Source organism: Agelaius phoeniceus, chromosome 2 (assembly GCF_051311805.1).
Source record: "Agelaius phoeniceus isolate bAgePho1 chromosome 2, bAgePho1.hap1, whole genome shotgun sequence".
Taxonomy (NCBI): Eukaryota; Metazoa; Chordata; class Aves; order Passeriformes; family Icteridae; genus Agelaius; species Agelaius phoeniceus.
This window is the reverse complement of record NC_135266.1, coordinates 24471159-24494120: the sequence shown is the minus strand read 5'-3', so window position 1 is coordinate 24494120 and position 22962 is coordinate 24471159. Positions and strand designations below refer to the sequence as shown.

The window sequence follows — 22962 nt, the reverse complement described above, 5'->3', positions numbered from 1 at the left end:
AATCTTGGGCTACACACACCTATGCTGTGCCTCAGGCAGGATGTTTTACATTCCTCATCTAACTGCAATTCTATTTCAGGTGGAAGTTGTCTGATTTTCTGCCATACTGTTGTGGTTTCCCGTAGGAATTTTTTGCTTGTTTTGGTTTGGGTTTTGTTTGGGTTTTTTTTTTTTTTTTGTTTGTTTTATTAGTTTGCTTATTTGGTTTTTGTTTTGGTTTTTGTTTTATTTGAGGAGGAGGGAGATGGTTGTTTGGTTTGAGGTGATTTTTAAAATTAATATTATTTTTTGAAATAATAGATTTTAGTCACAAAACAGGACCTGTCTTCCATAATTTAGTATCTTTTAGTGAAGTAGTTATATCAATATTATTAAAATATATCAGTAGTTATATCACAGTATTTCCAATGAATTTTGTTAATCATCCTCTATACAGACTAGAAGTATCTCAGCAATCAAACAAAGACAATATATCTTTGTGAAAAAAAATCAGCACACAAATCTTGAGTACAACTGTAACTTGCAATCTGGTAGAAAATATTAGTACAAGGTAGGCAATGTTCAATAATATATGACAGTAACATCAGGCACACTGATTACCATAGCTGGTAGTAGAGTTGGGCAAGTCTATACATTCAAAACAGGAGTGTACTTTCTGTATTTGGATCTTGTGGCTTTCCGTTTTTCTTTTTTTTTTTTGGCTGAGTGTTTTTCAACTCTAGATTTCTGATGTCAACAAAAAGGTGACACATTCCCAGAGGGACTAAAGTATCAACCAGCAATAAATATTGAATTTGTTTTTTTTTTTTCTTTAAGGTAATATTTATCTCTAGATAAAAAAATTATGCAATGCTCTCTAAAACCTCCAAGACATCCTCTCAATTTGCCTCTGATGCTTGAGAAAAAGAATATGTTCAGACAGAAACTGTCTTTCTGAAGATGAGTTCTGAAAACAATCATTTATCACAGAGGTTTTTTGGAACAGCTCAGCTAACCATGCTAATACTGCTTTGCACCTAATCTAACAAAAAATATCTGACAAACTAAGTCATGTTGCTACTTAATTAATCTCTGCCTTTTCATGACATTAATGGAGATATTTTATTTGCCTATATACAGACTATGTTTGCCACAAAGCTTTCTAAGTAATTACAAAAATGATCAACTTATATTTGCTGTAGTTGGGTATTATCCTTTGTTGTATAAAAAGACTGCACTTACGGTCAAACAATGTTAGAAGAAAACATCATTTTAATGTACGGTGTGTTAGCGATCCAAATCTCTGCTATCTGCATGCAGCAGTGTGAGACAGCAGGAGAATGAAGGGCAGAGGAACCAATTTATTCCCTCTCACACCCAGCAGTCCTAAGTGCAAAGTGCAGTCACTCTCCACAGTGGGGTGATGGACCACACTCCCCTTGAGCTCAAACTGGAGGCAGCCTTTTAGGGTGAGCCACTGGCCATCGTGGCAGCCCAAGAGGGATAATTACACCCTCTAGCCAAACACCAGAGCTGAGGGAGGCCAAAACTCAGGAGGTTTTGTTTCCTTCTCTTCTACAATCTCATTTGCCAGGACAAATGCAGTGAGGATGAAGCCCTGGAGACAGAAAAGGGACCTGGAGTATGTAGGGAACTGACTGTGACATCCACTGGTTCAAAGAGGAGGATCTGTGCTCTCACCTGTGGAGGTCACAGCAGTCAGATCTGGGATATAGCTGCTTAGCAGAGGGGCATCAGCCCTCCAAGAGCCCTTCAACATAAACACAGGATACTGATGAATTTACACTATGCATTACCTCACAGCATTTAATCTATAAGGCACATACTTTTGGCTGTAAGTCTTATAAAAATAAAGCCACAATGCGTTATAGGTCCTGATTTTCATTGCTGAGTGTGACATTACAAAGAATATTCTTTGTGCTACTGTTGAAGCAATGAACAAAAAGTGCAGGGTGAAATACTGATTCAGATCAATGATAAGCTTGTTCTATGTGTTCTCTTGGATGCTACATGTTTACAAAGGTGTTAGTGGTTTTTTACTCCACCAGACCTGTTTGATTGCCACTTTTTGCTTCAAAGATGATCAAAGATTACTTCCAGCTAATGAGCAAACGAGATGGACAGTAAGAATGAAAATCCAGAGCCCATTGTTTAGAGCTGTGACAAAAGGTAGGGGATAGCAACACATTGCAACACATTGTTGACTATTCATTTTTTAAACTTTTGAACAGCCAACAAAAGAAGTGATTGGCAACAAATATTAAATCAAGTAGGAACAAAGAAGACCTTTGAAACCATAATGAATATGCAGCTCTTTCTGAGGGAAGAGACTGCTGAAAGCAATGAGATTTCATGAAATAAGAGCTATGGCTTAAGCTGTAATGAAACAATAAATACATACTTCACGAATATGAAAAGACACTTTCAATTTAACATTGTCAGATGTTGGCTCCTATATTACTGCAATATGCCAATCTGCACCATGGGGTTTAAACAAAATAGAAGAGATAAGACTCTGGATTTTCTAATATAACCGTATGTGAAAAAGTAACCATGATTTTTTATCTCACCTCTTTGAACACAAGGCAGATAAAATATATTTCAGAAGTGGGTAACCAAAATCTTACACCAGGGCATGTCATATGTCTGATATGACTTAACCTACTAGAATGGAAAGTTGCTTGTTTATTTGTGTTCTTGTTCTTTCCATAGGATTGAATGCATGTAATCATCCAATTACAAATAAACTAATATGCAGCCATTCAAAGCTAAACTGGACAGAGGCTTTGTATCTATCAACAGAAATTTTTACACCTTTCTTTCGATACAACTGAATCATCAGGAGACTATGGTTAAGACCTAACTTGCACAGAATGCAACCCTATAAATGTAGGCAATAATTATAATTATTTTTATTTTATCATACATAAAAGATCACACTGATATGTGTATGGATATGAATATCAAATCCAGAATATCACATAGGCTTTCTACTTTTTTCCTCCTTAGTCCCTCTCTTTTTACTGTACCACCGTCTGCTCTGTTCTTTCCCTCCAGTTCTAATCATCCTTTTAGGGTTTTTTTTCATCACTTCTTCAGGTTGATTCCTCCTCTCTAGCTCTTCTATATTTTGTCTTTCCAAATCCCTTGTTCCATTTCATTATTTATCTTCTCTCTCAGTTATTTTTATTCCTTTCCAGATTTACTTCTTAGAATCCTCCATTATCTGTGCCTGGTTCACTCCACACTCCTGCTCCCCACACATGCTTATTATCACTCTAGTCTTGAATCTGTCCCTCACCTCCCATCTGTTCATTATCTTCAGGTTGTCCATCTCATCCTGTTACAGACAGACCATGTTGCTTCTTGCTGCCCACATAAGAAAAAAAAGGACCCTTTTAGCTGGCTGGCTTTTCTTGATTCCACTATATCTTTCTCACACCACTTCCCACTTCATAGTGAATGGTAATAACAACTTTAAAATATCATTGAAAAAAAAGCCCAAACCCAATCCACCAAAAACCCTCACAGTCCTGGATCTCTGAAGAAAAGACAGGGCCACTTAGCTTTTGTGTGAGGTAAAAAATATAGAGGTTTGCTTTTATTGACTCTATTTCATCTTGCTGCCATTGCCGACATTACAAAGAATTTATATATTTCAATGGTCTTTACCCCCTTTTAAACATAGACACTCATAGCAGCTGTTTAGAGCAGAGGAATCACTAAAAACAGTCTGGAGAGAGCCTATTGGATTTGTTAAGGAACTGAAAAATACTTTGTGTAAAAGAAAAAGAGCACAGGATCAATATTTTAGCTCTTTTACTTTAGAGGAGGTTTTGGGTTTTAGACCCTTCTAAGCAATTTCAACATTTGTGGAATAGCCAATATGCTTTGGGATCACTTCCTAGAGTGTGACCAAATAGAAATTACTCTTAGTCATACCAGAATTTCCTACCTAAGCAAGTTTATTGCAAAAAAGACCAGAAGAAGCATCTCTTTCATTTTGGTGAGGTTTTTGGCTCTGGAAGGAAATTATGGCATAAGAATTCGAGACTTCATGAAATAATATCCAGGCACACTTGGAACTGCCAAACTGTTTAGAAAAATCACTGAAGCAATTTCAAACAATAATTGTTTAAATAATTTTAAATCTGTAATTTAAAATCAAGCTTGCAAAAGGAATATTCCCAGTTTTCTGCTGTTTGGGGAGCAAGAGGCTACCATAACACTTCCTGTACAAGTTGAGTTAGAGGCATCTCTGCTAAGAGTAAAGTTTTCTTGTAAGGGTAGGTTAGGATATTGCTTCTTGTAGGACCATTCTACTGTAGATTTTTGGTTTTCAATATTGAATATTTCCTTGAATAGAATGCTTTGGTTTACAAGGAAAGCGCAAAACACAGAAAATCTAGTGTGCTGGGTTGGGAAGGATCTACTGTCTGGACAAATGAAAAGCACATGAAACTTTTCAATAACTGGTTTCACCCCCAAATTCATGCTTCAACTTTCATCTTCACAGAGAATAAAGATGAAGTTACAGTGCTATATCAGATGTTAGGTTCTTTATATTTTATGTGATATTTTTCAACCTATTGATTAAAAACACATGGAAATCTATAGCTGTATCGCCACAAAACAATATGAAGAAAAAGGTAGTAGTTTAAAAACCCTATAGTTGTTCTTTTGACATGCAAAACTCTTATTTTGTTTTGATGCATGTTCTTTCATTCCTGAGGAGACAAAAATTAAACCTTAATACTCCTCCACTTTTTCTAAAAGAATAAAGTAGAATTTTATTCCATAACTTTCCAATGAGAAATATTTTGTTAGTATTGGAATTTTTCAATTTTTATTCTTTTTCATTCAGGAAAAATTGCCCTTTTTGCAACTGCTGCCCTAGAAAATTCGCATTTATAGCCAACAGTAAACCTTTTTCTTCTTTATTTTTTAGCAGACTTTATTTTAGGATGATCATCTGGATGATGTTTTACGCTTGGTAACTACTTTCAAAAAAGTTTGTTAAAAGATTGATCCATATGCTGCGTGTTGACAGACACTGACCTGAAGAATTGTCTCTGGAGTGTGTAGATTTGCAGTGTGCAGGACTGTCAGGCAGTGATGCAGGTAATTAGCACCTGATGTGACAACACAATGGAAGCACAGCCACAGTGTCTCAGCTTAATGGAATGGATATTCACCTTGAGATCCTGTGACACAAATGAAACGAACTAACTCTTGCTGTCACTTCAGTAAGGAACTAGCAGGGAGATATTTAAAAACCCATAAATGTTGGAAGCTCCTGAAAGCTAGAGAACCAGTTTCCTTTAGCTGAAGTGACAGTGTCTGCCAAGATATCCAAGGAACTAAATTTTTCTCTTTAGAGCAATTAGTCAATCATGGACCTGTGAAAAAATATGTCCCACTTCATACAGCTGTGCAAGAATTATTTTAAGTGATAAGGTTACTACAGTGAAGCCTGGCAAAGATTTTACCATCAGCTTGTACGCTGTTATAGTCTCTAGCAGCATGCTAAGAAATGTCAACAGTAATTAAACCCAGTCATTTTCAAATATATGCCATGCTTTGGCAATGCTGAGGAAGGCTTTTCACAGTAAGAATTCTCAGCCCTGTGAGCATAGATTTTTTTTTAAGATTTTTTTTTATGGGAAGAAGAACATTTTTTGCTTTTTCTTTTGGCAACACCATTTTGGAAGATGTTTATTCATTAAAGGAATTCTATCAAAAATCACAGAACTACAGGTTTCTTCTCTCAACTTGTCACAGTTCTTACTGAGCTTGAATTTAAGGATTGTCCCTGTGTGCAATTCCGAGTACATTGCATGGAATTTATTTTAAAAATTTGTGAAACACTTTGGCAAAACATCTGAAAATTTACTGAAAAGTGGCATTTCAAAAGAAATTCTGTTAAGGTTTTGGCAAGTACTTTTGGAAAAATAAAAAGCACAAATTTGCAAATTGTTAACAACTTGCTTCTAAAATAAAACATTTAAATGTTGTTTCCATTTGCAAAGAATTGAAGAAGAGGACAGTGGCTTCCCTGTATCCAGTTCATTTAACTTTTTGTACTGTACTGATGCAGTAATTTAAACATGACCATCTTGACCCAGGTAAGCTCATTAGCAGCAGAGGTGTGAGGTGCTTCAGGACAAAAGCTTCTCACCGTGAGAGGTTTGTAACTGGAGCAGTGCCAGAGACTTGGACTTTTCATTTTCCAGAAAGGTCTCTTTGGCCACTCTCATAGGTAATAAGTGCTTGGTTGATGTAATAAAAATGTAACAGAGACAATTTGATACACCCTTATCCAGGATACTCCTCTGCAGACAGAAGAAAGGATTTTTTTCACAAGAGGGTCAAAGTCTGTTTCTGAGAGTCTGAGAGGTATGGTGAGGTGTGGTGTGCAAGATGGATTTGTTCCCATCTATGTTCCAGTAAGATCTAGCTGGCCTTACTCAAGGGATAAGTGTAGTGCTGAGTGCTGTTTTGGCACAATTTTTGAGCTCAGAATAGGTCCTGTAGTTATGGGCTTCTGACAGTAAGGCAGAAAAACAAAAAGCGAAGGCTTTTGTACTAGTTGGCTCACGTATTTATCCAGTTGAAACTTATTGTTTTTCAGAGCTACATTAACACCGAGTATGATGTCGAAGGTTGAATCTTGCTCCTGCTGGAGTCCAAGGCCAAACATTCATTTAACTTGGCTAAGGCCAGTGTTTTGTTGTTATGAAATGTCAGCTGTCCCCTACAGAAAACAAGTGATAAAGCACTTCTCTTACCTTCTGGTAAAATAGTTTGGAAATGGTACAATTGGTTAATGAGAGGTTTCTGTTGAGAAAAGTCCTCTTAGCTCCAACTTGTTTTCTATTTGGACAATATTTAGCTTTACTGTAGACTTCTTACAATCATCTCAAATAAAAAAAATGACTTGGGACTACCCTTTTAGAGAAGTGCACTGAAGACATAATGACAACAGGAGAATATGCTAATGCTGTTTAGTAAAGTAATATAATAAAATTTTTGAATGTCCTCATCCCAAAATTGGCTACTTAGAAGGTAAAGTGGTTCACATTAGATACAAAATGTTGAAGAAGGAACTTAAAAATATCTTATTAAAAAGTTTATCCCTTACTGCATTTGGACTGCCCTCAGATGAAGGAAGGAACGATGAATCTGACTCCATGTTCTCAGAAGGCTAATTTATTATTTTATGATACTATATTATATTAAAGAATGCTATATGAAACTATACTAAAGAATACAGAAAGGATCCTTACAGAAGGCTAAAAAGATAATAATGAAAACTCGTGACTCTCTCTCCAGAGTCCCAACACAGTTTGACCCTGATTGGCCAATAAGTCAAAATAATTCACAGCAGAAACCAATGAAACAATCACCTGTTGGATAAAAAATCTCCAAACACATTCGAAACGAGCAAAACACAGGAGAAGCAAATCACGTAATTATTGTTTTCCTTTTCCTCTGAGGCTTCTCAGCTTCCCAGGAGAAATAACTGGGGTGAAGGGATTTTTCAGAAAATGTGAATGCCACAATCCCTTTTTGTTCATTTTATGCACATCAGAATTAATCTATGTTGCAATTTTAAAATTACTTTAGCTCATTAGAAATGTTAAAAAAACCAATTCAAGCGTCACATTACCTTAGTACCTGCTGCTGTTTTAATTGAGAGATATTTTGATTTTATTACTGATTGGTATCTGTACAAAAATTCTTAAGAGCATTTTTAAAGTCTTCATTGTATTTAAATTAAAAAGTATGATATAATTATACATTTAATTCTACCAGGTTCATGGAAGTATTTCTGGTATGAATGAATCAGTATCTTGAAAGAGATAATATCTTGGTCCTCTCAGGGTTAAAAGACATATTTCTTGCCTGGAAATAGCATCCTCACAACCAGCAACAATATGTTTCATAAATTTTGAGCTCACTATAAAAACCTTTCAGTATGATTATTCTTCCAGTGAAAAAAAAGGTAGTAAATTCATTATTGTCTTTAGCTCAATACAAACCTGTTAAAGTAGTCTGCATTTTTCAATGCCAATACCCAAATCTGAATCAAGAGAAAGCTTTCAACATGTGCCTACTATGATCTTTTTCTCTTTTAGTGGTTTAGCAGGCTATCAATGAAATATTTACCTGACTAGTGTGGCTCTCCCTGTGCCTTTGAATCGATGAGCCTGCTGTAGTGCTGGCAGACAGTCTGGAAAAGTCATTTTCCTCTGGTAATCCTAAAGCAGAAGAATACTAAATTATAATCTGAGATTTATGTACTGGTTGATTTCAAAATGAGGTTCAAAAGACCTTGATATGTTTTACTAAAAAAGAAACAAAAAAAAAAACCCAAATCACATATTTCCTGAATATTTACTATTTCCATGCTTACTGAAACAGAAAAATTCTTTTTTACCATGTAGGGATAATATAATAGGTATGCATGCTGGTTGACAAGAAGGAGCAATTGTAACTAAAAAGCCTGCAAATAAGACTTTACCTATACACTGGCCAGGGATTCCTCCTGCAATGCAGAAATCCCTGGTTCCTCTTCCCCTGGCTTGTTTTCATGGCAGAAGCAATGCAAAGGGAAAAAACCATGCCTGCAGCATTCTGCTCTCAAATTATATCTCTGTGTCACACAGGAAGTCAATATTCAAGTCCACGATTCAAAACTTCATCCCCTCAGTATAAAACATGTTTTTTGGGAGTTTTGTAACTATAATGTGCTCTCGATGTGGGAATTAGCTGTCCAAAATTTAGCTGTGTAAAAATCAGTCACCCAGTGTAAAACAGCCAGGTAATCTCCTTCTGCAGTCAAGAGAAACAAACACCTCTGCAAAGTTGATCCTATAGTGAGGCTCACAGCGTGTGCTTCCCCATCACTTCTGCAGCAGTGGGAATAGCATCCACAGAGCACTGCAGGGGATCTGAAAGGTGGGATGAGGGGAAGCAAAGGCAGAAGGAGAAACAAAGGGAGTCCACAATGGGCATTATTAAGCACCTCACAGACAAGAATCACAGACATCATGGTAGGTCTGTGTGTTGGGCTAGCAGAGCTGGAGATCATTTTTCCCATAGCAGCCCTCATAGTGCTGTGCTTGTGGTGGGTTGACCCTGGGTGGATGCCAAGTGCCCACCAAAGCAGCTCCATCACTCCCCTCCTCAGCTGGACAGGGGGAGAAAATATAACAAAGGCTTGTGGGTCGAGATAAGGACAGGAGAGATCACTCACAAGTTGCTGTCAGGGGAAAAAACTGACTCAGTGTGGGGAAATGAACTGAATTTATTTATTATCAACGAAAATCAGAGTAGGAAAATGAGAATTAAAACAAAGCTTAAAACCCCTTAAAGCCCCTCTATCCTCCTTTTAGTTTCCCCCTTATAACAGTCCCTTCCCATTTGTTCCCATAGTTCCCAAATTTGGAACTAGGGACAACAGTTTTTAAATTTTCTTTGTTCTTCTGAATAAAGCTCAAGTAAAATATTCATAAATATGGATCTTTTTCTACATCATCTGGACTTCCTCTGAACACACAGTGAAGAAGGTGAATCCCTTATTTGAAGCTCAGGACCTCATTTGAACCAGGTCAAATCTGAGAGAGTCCAGCATTTCAGTTCTTTACTGCTTGCTGCAAAGGGAATCTGACCCTGGCCTCTCAGTAATTGGAATTATGTGCTGTTTTGAGGTGAGATTATCACTTTTTGAAGCTGGGAAATTATATATTAGTATATACAGGGGAAAGGTGTGACATCCAAGGTCTCTAGTGTACTGCTAGTCTTGTAAATTATATGTCAGGTACCACTATTGCATTCTTGTCTACATTAAATTCTCTGTACTCCAGGTAAAAATTCTCCTTTTGTAAGATCCCATGATTTTTGGTTGAATGAAATGCTTGAAATAAATTTCCCTCCAAAGGATCTCAGTTTTTGTGAATGCAAAACAACCCCCTTTTTCAAATAATTTCCTGAACTAAAAATTTATTTACATGGATTCAGTTTGGATCCATCTCAAATAAAGTAGTAAAAAATTAACATAATTTTAACACAAAGTACCTTCTAAAAGTAGGTGCTATTAATTTAATTCAAAGAAAAGATAAAATGTAAAATATTTTCATAATTCTAGACCACCATAAATGAATAAAAATACTTTCCTAAGCCAAACAGCAAGTTCTGAAAAATATATTGATTTTGTACTATGTTAATACACTTTAGGATTGACTGCCCAGGACAGCCTTGAGCTAAGAATCAGGTTATCAATGATTTTCTGTTTATTTCTGTAAAAAGCACTTTGATAATTGGCCTTATCAAATAAGTAAAGTTTCCATGTACAGCAACAACACATTGCCACAGACATGGCAAGCAGAGGCTTGGTAGAGCTTGGAAAGACAAATGGAGTTGTCGATTACATCCTAGGAGCTTTCCTTTATGTACACCTAAGTAAATATTAGGATATCACAGTTGTGCATTGAGCAAGACCGTGTTTAATTCAGTCCAAGGTTGGAAGCATCAGTTTAGCTGGGCCAGAGGCAAAATTACAAGAACCTAAGTTAATCAGGGGTGCAGTCTGGAGTACAAACTACACCATCTGGATTGGGCTTTCCTGCAACTACCCTCAAGTTACCAAAAGTAAGCTGAATTTGGTTGGGGTTTTTTTGGTTTTTTTTTTGTTTTTTTTTTTTGTTTTTTTTTTTTTTTTTGGTTTTTTTTTTTTTTTGTTTGTTTGTTTTGTTTGTTTGTTTTGTTTTGTTTTTTTGTTTTTGGTTTTTTTGGTTTTTTTTTTTCAAAATTAAGTTTTCTAAACATTATTGCTGCAATTATATATGCAGCATTGTTTTGGGTGATGTAGGATCACAACTTTCAGCATTGCAATGTAAAAGGTTACTTCAGGCTGATTACTTTGTCTATTTGGCAAAAAGCTCCTTCTTTCAGACTAAGAATTCTGCTAAGCATGGACGATTTGTGGCGAAGTCACTGTTTTATAGCACAGAGATGTAGAAAGGTGCTATTCCTTCTGTCAAAAATAAGGTAAAAAATAAGAGCAATTATATTCGTTACACAAAATGAAAAAGAAACTTCTATTAAAAATCTGACCTCAGAGAAGTGGTATTTCCTTAGGAATAGTGCCTTTTAGAACCTTGAAACATATTCTGTCACTGCTCTTGTACCATTCTGTGTTGCAATCATAAACAATATTTCATTCATTAGTAAGGCACCTACAGCAAAGGGAGGTCCTGATTTCCTATTTTCTGTCCCATTTTTGTTGATTATAGGATCAGAATCTCAAATCTCAGTCCTCCATACCTTAGGCTGCTTATAGACTTGGAGCTGAAGGAATTACTAATTCCTCAACAGAGGCTGTTTCATGTTCTTCACATTCAGCTTGTACTGGGGAGGGGCTTATCAGTTCACACATACAAAGTTAAGCCAGTTCCAGAAAGAGATCTTTCTCAACTCAGAAGATTCCAGCCTGTCTATATCTTACAGAGCTCATTCAAGGAAACACTTCAGCAATTTTATGTTAAAAGAATTTTGGGGTTAAAAACTACTTACCATTTGATACTGAATTTCCATTTTCAGCAGTCACAGAACTGGACAATGGATTAGATGACTGAGTTCCATGATTATTTGCATTTTTATCCTGTGTTTCTGATGCAGGATCTGATGCATTTGGATCTTCCCTGCTCCTCAAGTTCAGATTAGTTTCAGCACCTGACAGAAAAAGAAAAAATGATTGTCAGCATTCTTTTAACTAGTGCCTTCACATGTAATTAAATGAAAACTAACACAGAGAGACCAAGTTACTTTATTAAATTAATCACTAAATTCACAAGTCCAGTGATAAAAGTGAAAGGTTTAAATCAGTGATTTTTGCAGGTTTGGCTTTTTTTTGGTTGGTTGGTTTTTTGGTTTTTTTTTTGTTACTGCTCCACTTGAAGCTTTTAAAATTTAGGGGAGTGAAAGGCATTACAAAATTTCATTTGTATTGTTTCTTCCCACAAAAATATCAGTGGATATAGCTCACCAAGTGTTTGTATTGTTTCTATTTTAAGATTCTATTTCACTTGAGCTTGCATAGCACTGTCATCATTGCAATGCCTTTCATCATTGCACTAAATGATACTAGAAACAGATATAATGTGATCTTATCCTTTTCTTTTACCACCTACCACAAGAAACAAACTGGCTTTTGAGATTAAACCACAGTAGCAATATTCCTCCCAGCAGATCCTCCCCGTGGCCATTGTTTACCAGCCTCAGGGCTCTCTAGCCATCAGCTGTCATTTTCTATAAAGTGCCAGCTATTCAAGTCAGAGCCTTTTAGTTAAATTTCTTCAAGACATCAAGAAGAGGTCTGATCCTGAAGGAGTTCCAAAGCTTTTTAGCATTTGTTCAAAGAGAAGGGCAAAACAAAGCCCTTATCTTCTTCTCCCTCTGACTGATTGCATGTCCAGGAAAATCAGAACAGCTCACAGCAAAGTGCCTGGAGCTGCCTCTGAGCTTGCCTGGCTCTGTCAGCCCAGGGCTCCACAAGAAACAGGCTCAAGTCATTGGCTGTACCCGAGCTGGGCTCCCCACTGGAGCTCAGGGACCAGGGACAGGTTCAGAGCTGGAAGCCAAGATGGATGGGGACAGCAGCAGGATCCCCACTGCAGTGCCTGTGTCCCTGCATCCCCACCCCACTCCAGTGTGACAGGGCTGATCAAATGCTGCACTGGCAAGGTTATGCATTTTCTTAAGGATTTATCTCTCTTTTCTGTTTTGTTTGTTGGGGTTTGTTTTTGGTTGGTTGGTTGGTGAGTTTTCTGTTTGTTTGTTTTTCTTTTGCATTTTTGGGGGGTTTTGTGTGTGTTGAACATATATACATATTCTTTCCTTGCCACAGTCAGGTTTGATTCATTCGGTGCTTTCTCCATTTCAGTCTTCCTATCAATTTCTGCTCCCTCTGAGGCCTGGCCTTAGCTGCAGGGCTGATGTGTTATGACTGACCCTGGTGCAAAGGTCCTCCTGTAACACTCTAAAATAAAAATGTTCCTTCTGTGAAAACTCTGAGAGAGTTATTCCTTGATTTTGGTTGTCATAATGATAGCAAGAACCAATAGAGGTCAAAAGACTAGCAATTAAAACCAACATTTGAGCATTCATCCATACTTCCAATAACATTCTCAGCTTTCTCAAACATATGATACATTCTTATAAATCTCAGGCACATGAAAATTTTTCAAGGAGAAGGAAAAGCATTTTTTTCACCCGGTAATAGATGCTTAACCTGAAGATTTTATAGCCTAATGCTGACTGCTCTGTCAATTTTTCATTTTTATGCCTGAAATAAAAAAAGAAAACCCAACTGATTGGGAAGCCTCAATTTAAAAACCTAATTAATGAAATGGAAGCTTTAAATCCATTCTGATTCCCTCAAAATATTTAATTTAATTGAAAAGGTCTTCCCTATTTTTGTTTAGCTTTTAGTTATCTAACACTGAATTGTTCTTAATATTTCCTTGTCTAAAAAAGTCTGTCTTGAAAAGTCAAAAAGTTAATTTTCAAACTGTCAGATAAAAGATTTCCATGTTTGTTTGATTTTCGTCCCTTCCTCCCTTGCCCTCTTTCCTTGATCATTATATTTTGTCAGATCTGATTGGATTGTTTCCGTGACACTGAAACATAAAATAAAACATTTCATAAAATGGATCTTCAGGCAAATGTGCTTTGTATTGCAAAAATTAGGCCAGCTCTACCCACAATAACTGACTTGGGAGAGGCTGAGATGGAAAGTCTGAGATGGAAAATGCATACGGTACAATTATAAGAGCATGCTTGATTTAGCTTTTGTACAAGCAAGTTGACTGCAAAATGCATCTTTGCAGCTCATTTTAAATTTGTCTGAAAAGGAAATGTCAGTTTTAGATGTTACTAGTCAGTGCACTTGCCTATAGATCATAATCCACCTACATAATTATTGTGCCACTTTTTACATAAAGCTTCTTGGGGAAGTGTCTGGGATCCTTTTTTCTTGATATTCGAAAGATTTATTGATTTGCCTGACATGTGTAATTCATTTGAGAATGAACAAGTAGAAAGAATTTTTCTTGCATTGGTATTTGCAGAAGCCTTTTCTTTCATAGGTACATTGATATCTTTTCAGGGCATTCACAAAGGGCTCTTGGAAAAAAATCTTTTCTTCTTTGTATCTGTAAAATGAAATACTACAAAGAAATGTGGATAGTTACTATGAAGCTAGAATATCATACCAAATTGGCAGAAATAAGTAGTGGAATATATGCAGCATATCTTTGGGGACAGCTATCTAGACAGAAATTTGTTATCCCATTTGCTATATTCAATCATGGTAAAAAATGCACCCTTTTAATTTCTGAACAGAAAACTATATAGAGAAAATATATTTCAAAGTGCCTTATTTAGCTGATCTTGGGGGTGGGAAAGAACCCTATATTTTATTTCAAAATAATCTGGGTTATATAATGGTACTTGAACTAATTTCCTATATATAGGCATCTTCAGCTCCTCATTGGAGGAGATTCATGTGAGCCTATAGAACAAGTTTAAATGTGTACATCAGCAAACTTCAACCAGAGGTCAGGAGAGAGCCCCTGAAATCAGCTCTGGCCCACACTGGACAAGCTCCCCCAGCCCCAGACTCTGCTCACAGGACATGCAGCAGCCATGAACATGCACTGTGTCCAGTTCTGGGCTCCTCAGTACAAGACAGACAAGGTACTGGAGAGGGTCAGTGGAGGGTCACAAAGATGATGAGGGGTTTGGAGCATGTCACTTATGAGGACACGCTGCAGGAGCTGGGCCTGTTTAGTCTGGAGAAGAGAAGACTGAGAGAGGATTTCATCAGTACATATAAATAAATATCTCAATGGCGGATGTCAAGAGGATGTCAGGATCTTTTTGGTGGTGCTCAGTAACAAGGACCAGTAGCCATAAGCTAAAACACAAGAAATTTCACCTTCCACCTTCTGAGGAATAACTTCTTTACACTGAGCATGGCAGAACACTGAGCAGGCTGCCCAGGGAGCTTGTGGAGTCTCCATCTCTGGAGACATTCAAAACCCATCTGGACATGCTCCCGTTGTAGTGACCCTGCTTTGCCACGGGGTTGGACTGGGTGATGTCCAAAGGTCAATTCCAACCCTAAAAATTCTGTGATTCTGTGACTGCTGGAGTAAACTTGCTCCAGGTTATCAGCATCTTTCTGCAGTGGGAGACTCTGCACACACCAGATATGGTCTAACAAGGAGTGCTGGGTGGAGGAATGATGGACACAGCCCTGGATGCAGTCGGCTGTCTCGGCTGCCAAGGCTCCCTGCCAGCTCCTGTCCAGCTCCCAGGGCCCCCAGCACCCTTTTCCCAGGGCTGCTTCCCCCAGTCCCTACATTATTGTACTTTTCAAGGTGCAGCACTTTGCATTTGCTTTTTCATTAAATGTGCTAGAAGCTCCTAACTTTGTCTTCTGTGCTGAGGTATCCCTCTCTGTCATGCCTTCACACTATTCAAAATATCCCTGAGCATAACAAAGGTGTCTCCTGACACTTTATCTTAATATTTCTATTTAAAATTCCTACTGATTCCTATTTTATCTGTCAAGTATTGGTCTGAAAAGCACTTTCCCCTCATGTTTTCTTAGTCACTTAACATGGAAGTTTGGACTTTTCTCCACATGAATGCCAATGTGCTCCTGCTGCCATCAAACCTTGCAGATACAAGTATGCAGCGCACTCTCGTCCCTTATCAACATTCTAAAACTATCAGAAATATTTTAAGACACAGGAAAAAAAACCCTTATGGTTCCTACATTTTAACATCTTCACCAACATGACAAATCTTTTTTTTTTCAGACTTGTGCTCTGCTGTTCTCACTAGATGGATGGATTACTTACCAGGTTTCAATATTATTTTTTTTTTAAAGTAATGACATCTTTAACAGTTTTCAGCTGCTAATAAATGCTATTTGTAGAGACATCCATGCCTACTTGCAAGAGACTAGCTACAAAGATGTATCGGCTGTAGAGCATGGTGGAAGTTCATGATTATAAGAGGAATACAAGCTTAAAGTGAAAAATCTAGAGTCTGCAAAAGTGAACAGTGTTTGGATTATTATTTCAGTAAACTGACTTTGCCAAAAAGGTATCTCTGTCTCAGTAAAGTCCTACTCTGACTAATCTTGCAGTTCATGAGGATGCATGGACTAAAAGCAAGCTCCATATTGCAACAAATCCACAATTAATTACATCAGCATTACTTGAAAAGTGCAAGAGGAACAGTATGCAAAAGAGGCAGCTCATGAAACCCACAGTTCCTCATTATTAGTGTTCTTGGAAAAGACTGAGTGTAAAACTCAAGATAAAATCATAAGGCACAGGATGGACAGAATTGCACTTATTTTGTAAAAAAGAAATTTAGAGTATGGCAATGATGGAAATTAATGTATTTGCTTCCCCCTCCCCCCATTTTTTAGTCACTATCTCACTTTTAAAAGAAACCAATACACTGAAAGTCTACATGCTAAAACTTTTTTGTCAAAAGATTGACTTAAAGTCTTGATTGAGCTATGACTTCCAAATATCCTATTATAAGACTCTTTTTTCTCAAACAAAAAATGTATGACCCTAAGCATCATATGTTATTTCATAAGTAGTATTTAGCCTGAACTAATGATTTATCACCAAATTAGAAAATGAGCCAGTATTAGCTCTATACATAAGACAGATTAAAGTACAAAACTGAAATATTTTGAGATACTATTAGTTTTCTAAGGAAATCATATACTTAAACTATTTTATAAACTATAAAGACAAAATATAAATTGATGACTAATATCAGAATTTAGGTGGAATCATCATAGACTCATTGTACAGCAGTATGTTATTAAAGGCCCAGCAGTAACTCACCTGAGAGGGCTGCATTTTGCTTTTCTGCCAAATCCCTTGTTTTGCTCTCCTTTCTTTGAATGTAGGTATATCCATAATGTATATGGATACATTTGTCCCCATATGTTCTTCAAATACTTCTCCTTTTAACATTTAGTGCTCATTTACAGCCTAACTGAAAGCTCATTAATAACAACAGAAGGCTCCACTGCTTTCAGCAGGTTTTGGATCCTATTCATGCTTACCTTGGATGCTTTGCGCAGCACTGCTTGCTTTGTCTACCCTGGTTATTCAAATGTGATCACAACTGTTCTCTGGCCCTGAGGCAAATGGTAAGAGACCCATATCAGTACTACTACACTTTCCTTGCTCTCCACAGCAGAGAGGAATCCAAATCCTCTACTGGGAATAGTCCCTGGAGCTGTGTCTTTTCCTGAAGCACTCCCAGATCTGTCTGGAAGGGAGCCAGCCTGTCAGGTCCCAAGGAATGCTGGGGATTGCTCTGCACTTCGGCTGTGCCCTGGAGTGAGCTGCCATTCCAAGGACATTCCCTGGCATTGGCTCACTCAGTAAAACAGATACAGCTATTCACTTTGACAGCACTAGTTACCACGATCAAAAATCAGTGGTCAGTATTAATCTATCTCAGAAAAAAAAAAAAAAGGAAAAATATGGAAGAAAAACTGCCTCAAAATCATATGGAGCTGGTGGAGCACTGAACTGTTGCACAGCTTCTACTGAAGCCACACTGAAAGGTTTCATCGTGACTGTACAGGGAGAGCAGATTCTCCCTGTTCTGCTCTGGTACAAATGAAGGCATGCTTTCCTCTCAGTATGATTTGACATGACCATTCTTTCAAGGCACACATTTCTTTTCTAGAGAACGAATGATGAGTTTCCAGCTGAGGAAATTCAGTGTCACAAGCTAGGCAGGACATATCTCAGTACTAAAGCTGACACGATCTCAGTATAAAATCAAACATTATTTCCTCATTCATGGAAAACATGACTTTCTATAACTAATTATCAATACACAGTTTTAGGTATCCAGATCCACAGTTATACATTCTGTATCAGCAACTATGAAAACAGGAAAATACATAAATTCTGGCAGATAAATTCATGTTGTACAGGAGGAGAAGCTTTTGGTACCTGTGCTACCATGGAATGTAAAAGCTAAATAACTCAATTTCCTTAAAACCTACAGCTGGTATCCAGAAAAATGCAAATTTCAAATCAAGCAGCTTGTCATTAAACATGTTAATAAGAGAGAACTGATGGATCCTATTAACCAGCGTCTGAAAGTCAAGACTTTGCAGACAGAAAGGATTTCTAATCTGTGCTCTCACTCTTTCTTGGGAAAGTTAGGAATGCACTGAATCCTAATGGCTGACCCTGGATATTTTTTTATATTTACTGTGACAAGTGGATGTTGTGAAGTAAGGGGAAAAAATAAAATATGGTAATTTCAGAAAATTTGCAGATATTATTTGATGAAGGAAAGGGAGAAGAAGTTTAAATAAGAATAGGCCATTTTATTTTGAGTCAAATGTTTACCCCTGTGTTTTCTTGTATCTTTTCAATTACACGTGGTGTTTCCTGTTTTGCTCTGACTTACTGTTGAGACATTCTTGGTCTGTGGCATTTGCTAGCTACCCTCAGCACAGGTTGTCTGGGGTGTCCTTTTGCTGGATAAATGCATATTGCTTCAGAGTAATTCAGTTTACTCACATGAAGTCCCACTGTGACCCTCTGTAACATGACTGTTTACTTTGTCTGCTGAGAGCTGGAGGCAAACAGCTGCATCTTATTTGCTGAAAGAAATGGAGCAGGCTGAAAACTGTCAAGACAGGATTCCCCCAGCCTATTAGCATGTGCTGCCTGTCTCACCCTTTTAGCTGTGCTGCTGGCTGCCACTGCCATCAGAGGCAATCATTATTCCTTGGTTTGTTTCACCTCACAAAGCCTACCCATACAGCAGCAATTGTCTAGGATTCTCCCCCCACCAGTGATGCTCCTAGGAGGCAGCAGTGAATTCATACTGTCACTTCCAGCTTCCTTTCTCTCTGAGCTGTGCAAGTGGAGCTATCAGATGGTGTTACTTCAGAAGCCACATACACATGGTATTTACCACAGAGCAGGTAAATACAGAAACAGGCCACTTACTTTGTCAGGGAAGCTGCATTTGTGGAAGCTTGGTGTAAACATGGAAAGCAAAGAGAGGAGACACAGGCCATGGAGAATATCAAGTGACAAAACTCACTCAGCTTGAGGAAAGAGGTCCTCTGAAGAATTTTGTGTTAGTGTGATACCAGCCAGCCAAATTTCAGAGGATGAGGCTGATAGTAAGAAGGAAGTTGCAGAAGCAGCTGCAGGAACTCCTAGGTCTGGTTCAGACCTTAAGAGCCATCAGCTCAATTATAATTTTGTAAATCACAGCTCTGGAAAGTACAGAACAAGAACAAGAAGCTTTCTTCTGCTTTCTTCTCTGATGGATTTGCACTGGTAAAAAGACAGTCTCTCATTTTACATTTATTTCAGTATCAATCATTACAAGCTACAAACCTTTCCCTCTTTCCTAGAAGTAATGTCAGGGACATCCCTGGATCAGGTAAACTCTCAGAGTTGGTGTGGGAGGGATAACACAAATGCCTTTTTTTCCCTGTCTGAAGGACTCTGGCTTGTTTGAATTAGTTTATTTTTCCCAGCATAAGACTAAGAATACCATTCTGAAGTGGAGAAAACAGCTTTCTCAAACAGTGGTAAAGGATGAAGAATATCTGGACAGGCTGCCATCTCTCCTGCCTGGTAGGATCTGAGCAACAACTTGGAACATCTTTTCAGTGCAGCAAGTGAGCTGGACTCCAGTCAGTGCACTTGTTTCAGAGACTGGGGATTTCATTTATCACATCTTCTCTAGGAAGGGATCTCTGAAGGCTATTCTGAGGTCCATAACAAACCACACAGGGCAGGAAGGAGGGCAGTCCTTGTCCCACTGCTTGGGACGATATCCTGCCTGAGAAGAAACATTTTTTCCCTCCATGTCCCCATGTTCCCCTCTTTTTCAAGTCTAATATGGAAAAGAAGTAGTTGACTTTACTCTGTTAATAGTTTTATTTACTGCTAGGTGTGTTGATTGGCTGACCAGAGTCTACTTTTTGTATTTGCATGTTTAAAACCTGCTGGTGTGCTGGAAAAGGAGGAGGCAATTTGTTAAGAAACACAGCTTCCCTTTTTTAAACTGTTTTCTTCAAGTTTGTGTGGATACAGCAATTCTTCTTGGACATTTAAGTCTGTTTAAGTTTCTTTGTGGTATCTCAGTTATAGAACAGCCTTTACTGCTGGGCTTTAGCTGCTGTTGAAAGAAACTATGTGATGAGACACTGTCTCAACCTTCCTCCCCTTCAAACACAGTTTCAAATATTGTAAAAATAAACCTACAAAACAACAATCAAACAAATAAACAAACAAACAAACTGGTTGGGGTTTGACACTCCCAGAAGCATCACATCAAGTCTATTTACTGCTCCCAGAATGCTTCTACAGATATTTTTCAGGATTTCTCATACCAGCTCTGGCAGTGACTGCAACTCAGAAGTCTTGGCATAAGTGACTGCACTGGACTGAGCAGATAAATTGTTTGAGCAGATCCTGAGGAGCAATCCAAAGAATATTTTTGGTTCACCTGTATTGTAATCCTGCCCACCAAATAGGGATAGCTGTTCTGGAAAACTTCTCAGAAAACATTCATATTTTGCTTTCCAAGTGAGTTTCTAAGACAACAAATGAATTTAGATATCTATTTAGTTTGTTTTTAAGTTCATTTTGAAAGGATAGAGTGATGGTCAATGACACTGTCATTAACCTCAAAGCAAGAACATATGGCTATTGCAGATGCAGCGTGATAAACATCCATACTGTGCACAAATACAGATAATCAGTGGCTAAAAACTGTCACTAAAAGCTACTACTATGTCAGGATTGTTCTGCAACCAGCCCCTAAGGAAAGATCTAAGAGAAATAATGAAATGTAAAACTTCAGGCCCAATTTAATATGTTTATTTTGTTTTTAAATTTTCACCACACAAAGGTGTGAAAAAACCTAATTTTCATGCCTTTCATTTTAAAAGACATTGAAAGCTCAAGCCAAAAAGGCCCTGAATTTAAGGTTTCTGTATTTTCCCATTCACTCATGGTGCCAGGAGGAAGGCAGATGTCGCTAACTGCTTTAAATGCTACTCCTATCTGGAGTACTCCAAAGCACTTGACTACTCTCTCACATCAGAGTATAGCAGTGTGGAGAGAGCAGGAGGGTCAGGCTACCCTCACGTTCATGATAAAGTCTTTTTATGACTCTCTTTAAATTGTCTTCTCTTGCTTCTCCACCCAGCCCCACCAAATTCCAATGCTGGAACTAGAACATAGCCACACCCTCAGGTCTGTAGAGTTGCAGAGTTTCATGATGAGCTGCATGAGCCCTGCCAATAACTTTAGGTCATCCTGAGGGGCTGGAGTTTGCACAGCTCTTGGATACCTGAGCCAAGGAGTTAAGAAGTAGCTTGGCTTGTTTACAAGCCAGTCATTCCCCTAAATGCCAACCCTTGAAATGACTACTATTGAACTTATCTAGGTCTAGAAAAAGGTCAACACATTTAGTTGCTAACATTTTCAGTAAGAAGCATTTTACTTTACTTCTGTAAGAAGCATTTTTGCCATCTTTGAGGCAGACCGTTTCAGTGCTTTACAAACATTTTTGAAAGCCTGGACATGAAAGAATATTTACTTCTGCACAGAATTTTGGAAAGCTTGATTTTCATTTCAGCCTAAAACAAATATAAATGTCACAATCTTGACATTTTCTGTGAAATGGAATTATTGTTCTCTACTGAGGTTCTTCACAAAAGATAATTTAATGCTGAGATGGATGTAAAGAAGTTAAAAACATCTGAAGAGATTTCTCACTGAAGCTGAGAATTTAATTAGAGACCTTCACTAAAATGTATGTCCATATTTCATTCTTCATTATGTTTCAAATGCTGGAATTCCTGTAAAATGAAGTGACATGACATTTACTGCCAAATACCCAAATTCTTCTTTGGTGTGAGGAACATAAATGTGGTACAAATAATTTTTTTTCTCTTAGATATGGCCAATTTCTCTCAATTGGTTTACAATTAATGATGTAGTGGTTCCTTAACAAAGTAATTTGTGGTTCTGCATTGTGAATTACAAATGAAATTATGACTATTTAAAGAAGCCCATAACACTGTTAGTAAAGAGACAGCTTTCTGAACCATTTCTGAATTTGGAACCATGATGTCACAAAGATGTTGAAGAAAAGACTGCTATGAAAATAAAAATCCTGTAAATGTCTACCTGAATTATCCAAGTCACAATTAAAATTGGGGTATTATTAAAAACTTTGGGTTTGAAATGAGCTAATATGAACCAGTATGGTGTAGTTATTGTACTCAAGTATCAGACAGGATGAAGAGGACACAAAGCAAAACCAGCTCAATGGAGAGGAGCCAAAAAAGAGTAATTAATTTAAAAGAAATGCCTGCAGTTCTCAGAAATGGACCATATAAAAGGAAATGAAAAGTCAGTGCAATTACTTTTCCTCAATGTCCCTCCTCTTCAGCAGTGACTTGGTATGAGAGAGCCCACAGTAGGTCTGACCAAGATGCTGCCTACTCCAGGATCCCTTTCTAATAGCCATAGATAGATACAGTGTAAGGTCATTGGAAATCAAAAAATGCAGTGATATTTGCCTCTGTGATCAATACAAGTACTTAAAATGCAAAATAAATACGAATTTTTATTATAATACCCTTTTTTTTCCACTTGAAAAGTAGACTTGATTTGTTCTTCTAATAATCTTTGGATTAAAATTATTTATGGTAATCACACACAAAGCCTCTTTGACATGTTGGAACAGATAACCAAAGCAAATAACATATTATGTGGTTTTAGGCTGTAACAGCAAACAGTGAAGTCAACCAGAAATTGAAATGCTTTAGTGAAAAAAAAGTCAGAACAG

At 37.5% G+C, this 22962-nt stretch overlaps 1 protein-coding gene across 4 annotated transcripts in view; it reads right to left on the bottom strand.

The window, feature by feature from the left end:
• The window catches only part of MYO16 (myosin XVI), a 357627-nt gene that overhangs the window by 12067 nt on the left and 322598 nt on the right, over positions 1 to 22962 (bottom strand). For all 4 annotated transcript variants that reach the window (XM_077173308.1, XM_077173307.1, XM_077173306.1 and 1 more), the window contains exons 33-34: positions 11578 to 11736; positions 8170 to 8261 (exon numbers count right to left, since the gene is read on the bottom strand). In XM_077173308.1, the coding sequence (XP_077029423.1) occupies positions 8170 to 8261; positions 11578 to 11736 (251 nt within the window). The remainder of the gene's footprint in view (positions 1 to 8169; positions 8262 to 11577; positions 11737 to 22962) is intronic.